The sequence below is a fragment of the Acanthisitta chloris genome, unplaced genomic scaffold (genome assembly GCF_000695815.1).
Source record: "Acanthisitta chloris isolate BGI_N310 unplaced genomic scaffold, ASM69581v1 scaffold15487, whole genome shotgun sequence".
NCBI lineage: Eukaryota > Metazoa > Chordata > Aves > Passeriformes > Acanthisittidae > Acanthisitta > Acanthisitta chloris.
Window position 1 is genome coordinate 1 of NW_008684501.1, and position 6,313 is coordinate 6,313.

At 39.9% G+C, this 6,313-nt stretch overlaps 1 protein-coding gene across 1 annotated transcript; it reads left to right on the top strand.

Moving 5' to 3' along the window:
• The first annotated feature begins 1,620 nt into the window (after nucleotides 1-1,620).
• Nucleotides 1,621-6,100, top strand: LOC103806662 (chromosome unknown open reading frame, human C4orf33). Its single transcript, XM_009079371.1, has 5 exons — nucleotides 1,621-1,801; nucleotides 3,651-3,711; nucleotides 3,897-3,948; nucleotides 4,053-4,252; nucleotides 6,001-6,100. The coding sequence occupies exons 1-5, from the start codon at nucleotides 1,621-1,623 to the stop codon at nucleotides 6,098-6,100; spliced, it is 594 nt and encodes a 197-aa protein (XP_009077619.1).
• The last annotated feature ends 213 nt before the right edge of the window (nucleotides 6,101-6,313 follow it).

Consider the following 6,313-nt stretch of genomic DNA (forward strand, 5'->3'; position numbering starts at 1 on the left):
CTCAATCCCTCTTTCAGCTTCTCCGAGGGACTCGTGGGTTAAAGTTTCCCCTCCGGAGGTCTCAGCGAGGGCTCTGTAGAGCCTCGTGGTTGTTGTGTGTAGGAATGAAGGCTTGAAGGGAGTGAAAGCTGCTCGGGTTGGTTTCCAGCCTTGGTGCGACTCAGAGTTGCTTCCTGCTTGTTTCTGCCCTCCTTGCAGAGGGTTTGGGCTAGAAGAGGTGAATCCCCTCGGTGAGATGTGAGGTGATGGCAGTGGCAAGCAGCAATAGTGTTTTCCTTCCTGGTAAGATTCTCCTGAGGTCTGTGATTCCCGGGAAAATCTGGATATAGCTAAAGTAATCCAATCCAGGATTTCCCACCAAACATGATTACAGTTTAGATACTGAACCAACACCTCTCTGGTCACAGGACTTGACTCTGTGTGCATAATTCTCAGACAAGCTATGCACAGTTCCCTTCTTGTACAGCTGGGAACATAGAAGGGAACAAATCAAGGATTGCTTTTGTGGAGATGAGAAGGAAATCGTGGTACTGAGGAGGAGAGGGTAAGGGGCCATAAACTAGTTACAAACTCAGTCCATTAGTGGTTAGACTTGATGATCTCAAAGGTCTGTTCCAACCTTGATGATTCTGTGACTGGTTCTTTTACTTATTAAATAGATGAAGGCTATTCTTAAGGCCTGTGGAGTTATTCCTAAGTCACAGCAGCTGTTGGAGTGCAGTGTCCTCAGTTCTTACTGCTCTGCAAGTGTTCAGTGTGTTTAACAAAATATGCTTGTGGTTTTCCTTGAAGTCCCATAGTTTGGCTGGTTTACAATGACCAGGAAGGAAATTTTTAGCAAATCACTTCATTTTCTTGTATCTCACAGTTGTGAAAGGTTTTATTCAATCTAGTTTTGTGATGTTGCTGTTTGGGATGTTCAGTCTGGAGAAGAGAAGGTTGCGTGGAGACCTCATAGCAGCCTTACAGTGTCTGAAAGGGCTACAGGGAAGCTGGAAAGGGACCCTTTGTTAGGAACTGCAGTGACAGGACAAGGGGCAATGGGTACAAAATGAAAGAGGGAAAATTCAGGTTAGGTATTAGGAAGAAGGTTTTACTTTGAGGGTGGCAAGACACTGGCACAGGTTGCCCGGAGAGGTAGTGGATGCCCCAACCCTGGCAGTGTTCAAAGCCAGGTTGGATAAAACCTTGAGCATCCTGATCTGGTGAGGAGGTGTCCCTGCCCATGGCAGGGGGAGTTGGGACTAGATGATTTCCAAGGTCCATTCCATCTCCTAAAAGTCTATGATTCTATGATCATGTGGTGTGTTTTGTTTATCTGTTCTCTTGATAAATATTTCTGGTGGTTTTGGAAGGTATTTATTTAGATACATAGTTCAGAGTGATTTGTAACCCTGCAGGTCTAAAAAACCTATGAAAAGCATCATTCATGTAACTACTTAGTTGCTTTTACAAAGCTAGTCTGTTTCAGTTCTGATGTGTAAAAGCATCATTTGATAATTGACTTTGTATAAAAGCGTTTTTTTTCCTGGGCAAGCAAACCAGTGCAGTTGGTGCTGAGATGGAATCTGAGATCTTATTTCACAGAACTTTTCTTTCTCATTTCTGCAGCATGTGAAGATGGAATTTGCAATTAAACACACATGGGATGGTTTACCTGTGAGCCATGAGCCAGTGACCATTGGGCTGAAGCCAGATAAAGCAGGGCTGCTGCTGGAAGTTCATGCTCCCTTCTTCAATGACCCTCCAGCACCACTTGGAGAGCCAGGGAAACCTTTCAGTGGACTCTGGGACTATGAAGGTAAGTGTGACTTACCTTATTTCTGTAGACACTGATGTTCCTCTGTAGTTAATGTGCTTGGTCTTTATGTAAGAGTCTGTGATGGTTGTTCTTTCAAACTGATCTGACAGTTGTGAGTTTATGACATCTAATTCAGTTTCTTTGGTCACAGTGCTGCTTTTACAGGTCAGGCCTGAAATACAAAGCAAAGAATTCCCTTTCTGTTTTATCCTGTCTGGGAAAGAATACTGGGAAAGAATTTAGCTGCAATCACAGCCTTACCCTTAAGCAGCTACTCAAGTAACTGTGAGCCTCATGCTCTATTCAGCTGAAAACCACCCTAGAGTGATTAGGAGTGATGCTCTTTTTGTAGGTGGTGAATTGATTTTCATCACTAGCACTGCTGACCATCAGGTGAGTGGTTGGTTTGCAGTAGTGCAACAATCCAAATGACTGGGAAAAGAACATGTTAGGTCACTTGGTGGCCATAAAGGGTTGGAATTCAGTGAGCTCAGCTGATTTCAGTCACGAGATTGACTCTTCCTGATCCTATCAATAGTTTAAGTATCTACTTAGGTGTTGGGTTACTGGTATAACCTGTAGAATGACAATGGTTTGACATATTTGTGGTGTAAAAATATATATATATATAAATGCCTTTGTAGTAGGTAAATAGAAGTGAAATCCTAAAGACAGACTCTAGTTTTGCTTTAAGTGAAGTGCTTTAATCCAGAGTTTCTTTGAGGAATAGAAACATGTGAGACACATAAGTTGCAGCTCATAAAACATGGTCCAAAATTGTACTCAAATGTAATAGGGAATGTTCTTATAGGAATGCTGTTTTCTTTCTCCTTTCCTGCCCATACTTTCACTTTTACCTGTTGCTTTGAATAATGCAAGAACAGAATGTTTCCAGCAGATCTCTACTTCCTGATCATTGAGCTATTCTGATTAAAGCTCCACTAAACCAGTGTTATTACCTCTTTGATATTAGGCTCCTATAAAAATAAATAAAGATATCAGTCATATCTAATAATAGTTTTAACTAAAGCTTTCTAATAATGTCATTGCTGTGAGAAACACTGTTGTAGTTCTACTTTGTGACCCTGAAAGGTGATTCAGCTGTAATATGTGGCTCTCAGGTACACCTGGAACAGTAATTCTCTGTCCACCTCTAAGATACACCTGGAACAGTAATTCTCTGTCCAAAATATCATGCATCCAGGTAAAACCTTTTATGAGCTAAATGCTTTCTTACTGTTTCTGAAGTTTAGCAGCCTTGGCTATGGGGTGTGTGCTCTGCTGTGAGTGTGTGAGCCTCTTCTTGTCGTTTTATTCCCTGGTCTCTGGTGCTTTGAATCCTCAGGCTACAGCAAACACAAGACTTGTGCACTTAAGTGCTGTACCTGGAGTGCCTGCTGGGACTGTGATTGACTAGGATCACTGTATCCTGGCCAACTTTGTTCACAGCAAGAATACCAGATGAAATGACTGTGTGCATCAGCCTTTCTTACTCCAGGGAGAGCTACCTTTAGTTGTTACACTTGCCATGTTTTTCTGCTGCATCAAGGTGAGTGTTTCCAAAGCTGGAATTGGTAAATAAAATTAGTACAGTGCTTTATGAAGGTTTTTTTTTTGTGGTCATAGGCATTAAAAATATAAGCTCTTGGTGTTAGAATTGTCAGAGCATTTCCAATAGTTAGGAAGCCGTCAGTAGCATTTACACAGCAAGTCCAGCTCTGGCATGGCACAGGCCAAAAATCATGGAAACAGTTGTTTTAATAGGACATGAAGATCTCAGCATATTGCAAAATAGTTAATGTGAAATACTGACAGCTTGGTTGTTTTGTTTTGTTTTTTTTCTTTTCAGTTGTAGAAGCATTTTTCCTGAGTGACAGGACTGAGCAGTATTTGGAAGTTGAGCTCTGTCCGTAAGTACAGCACTCTGAAAAAGTCACAGATGTTAGTTTACACTTCCAGTTCTAACATTTGTAAAATCTATGTATGAGATGACTAGGTACAGAAATTGTTTCAGTATGGGGAATGTGCATATTTGTGGCAGAACAGCACACTAATAACTTGTCATTTTAAGAAAATTGTACTGATTTTTTGACAGCCATGGACAACACTTGCTGCTGTTGCTTTCTGGCAGAAGAAAAGTCTGGAAAGTAAGTGGTCAAGTACATTCATAATGTGCTGAATAGCTAATTATTTTACCTACCTGTTTTCTGAAGATGACATCACCTCTTTTTTTATTTTCCTCCTTTAACAGGAAGAACTTCCTTTAGAATTTGAGGTGACCAGAATGAAAACTAAATGGGAGGGGAAAGCTCATCTTCCTTGGAATTATTTCCCACCATGCACTAACAAGTTCAATTCATTTGCAATTCATGGCTCTGGAGAAGAGAGAAAGTATGAAGCACTTTATCCTGTGCCTCGACATGAACTGCAGGAAGGACAGATACCAGATTTGTAAGCATAAAATTAGCTCTTGTGTAATACAGTTGCACTATTGTTGGCATACCTAAAGAAGGCTAATCTGGTTTTGGGATTGAGTGCCACTAGTGTTTTAATTATGCTGCTTAGCTCCAGATCTACTGGTGCTGCACTTTGTATAAAGCACTGTGGGAGATAGCTGTAATTAGTGCTTGATTTCCATCTTATCCCTAGGTGTACAGGAAATGATGCATTCAACACCACTGGCATCTGGTTTATCACCCTCCTCAACTAAATCATAGATAGGTTGTTCTGCTTTTCCCTTGCCTCCAGCACCTCCTGAAATGCCATTTAGTAATAATTTCACCAAACACACTTCCAGTAAATCTTTTGCTTCTGTCCTGGTGTTCTAAACTCACCTCTACAGATGGCTCAATACTGTGGAAAACATTGAAAAGGCAGAATAACTCAAAAAGTATGATAAAAGAATACCCATTATCAATACAAAGACTAGAGAATTTTGACTTTCAAGTTGTGCTTTGGGCATGTTTATTTTCTTTAACTGTGAGGCTGAAATGACTTGATAAAACCTGTTACCTCTGGGCATTTTGTGTAAATGAACTAGCTCTAGAGGGTGCATTGTAGTTCTTATGCAAACTTGTTGCTCAGCACACAGTGACAGGTAAGATAAATTTTAGAAAAATCACCCTTTTTTGTCTTTATTTAAGGAAAACTTAGCTTCTGCAACTGCTTATTTTAAAAAATTCTAAGCTAATGCTAATTATCAGCATTCTGTAAGAAACATACATCTTTTTTTATGTAGTAAAATGCAGAATGTCTGTATTATTTTTCAGGAAGGGATTCTATCCTTTTTGTAGTATCCCTTCCAAAAAAAACCCTTGTCTTTTTCAGACATTGGTAGCAGATGCAATTATGTGAAGAGCTGTTCCTTGCTGCTTTCATTACTCTTAGTTTGTCTTTATTCTTACAAATTGCTTCCTAATAAGAGGATTCCATTCACCTTTTGAAATGATTAGTGTAGTGTCAGATGTTCTGTCTACTGTTTGGCAGTTGTTTAATGTAAGTATTAATTAGCAATTGGCTTTGGTGCCTTCCTGCTGTTGTTTCTGTATGGTAGCCTAAAAGAGAAATCCCTTACAGGAACTGATTTGCAGTGTTTAAAAGAAAGCAACACCTCTAGTCTTATGGAAAAAGTATCTTTATCAGCCTCATTATACTATCCAGTCTTCCTCCTTTCTGTAAGGGAAGGATATCCTTGTGATAGGGTTTTTCAGTGGGTCAGGAGTTGTAAATTTTTGCTCTGTTGGAGCGTGGATACATCATCAAGCAGGATGTATGCCACTGTGCTCTTGATGTCACTGTGCTCTTGCTCTGATGACACTTCCAGGCACCGTAAATTGAGGCAGTTTAAAAGGTGAGCACTTTTCTTGGTGATGCTTGTTCATAGCTGAGGATTTTGCCCCATGTTTTCCAGTGCAAGATTGTAAGAAACACAGTAGTGTTTTTTATTTATAAACTCAGGTTTTGGAAAATATTACAGAATCATCAGAGTTGGAAGGGACCCTTGAGGATCATCTAGTCCAACTCCTGGCCCATGTGCCTGAGAGTGTTGTCCAACATAACCACATGGAATGTTGGTTACACTCCTGTCCAAGAAAACCTGAAAATAAAGCTGGATTACATACACTGAGGATACTGCCTTTTATTCAGAGACATGCTGCAAGACATATGACCTTTTTTCTTTATTTCTCCTCTCTTTGCAGTCATCGCCTGGAACTTTTCAAAGCTTTAAACATGAGAGAGCTAATAGGAGAAGACTGGAAGCAGCCTGAATCAGATATATGGAAGTCTTTCACTAATTAAATCAATTGAGGCTTAAATTTTTATAGCATTAATGTTGGATGAAACTGTATGGAAATAACTTCTTCACTCTGAGCAGAGTTTGTAAATATCAGATTAGTAAGGCTTTCCTTGACACCAAAATTATTGATCAGTCTTAGAATCTACTGTAAAGTACGTAGGTCAGTTGATTCTAAATGTGTGAACAGCTCATGTTTCAATTCATCTGGGTATGGA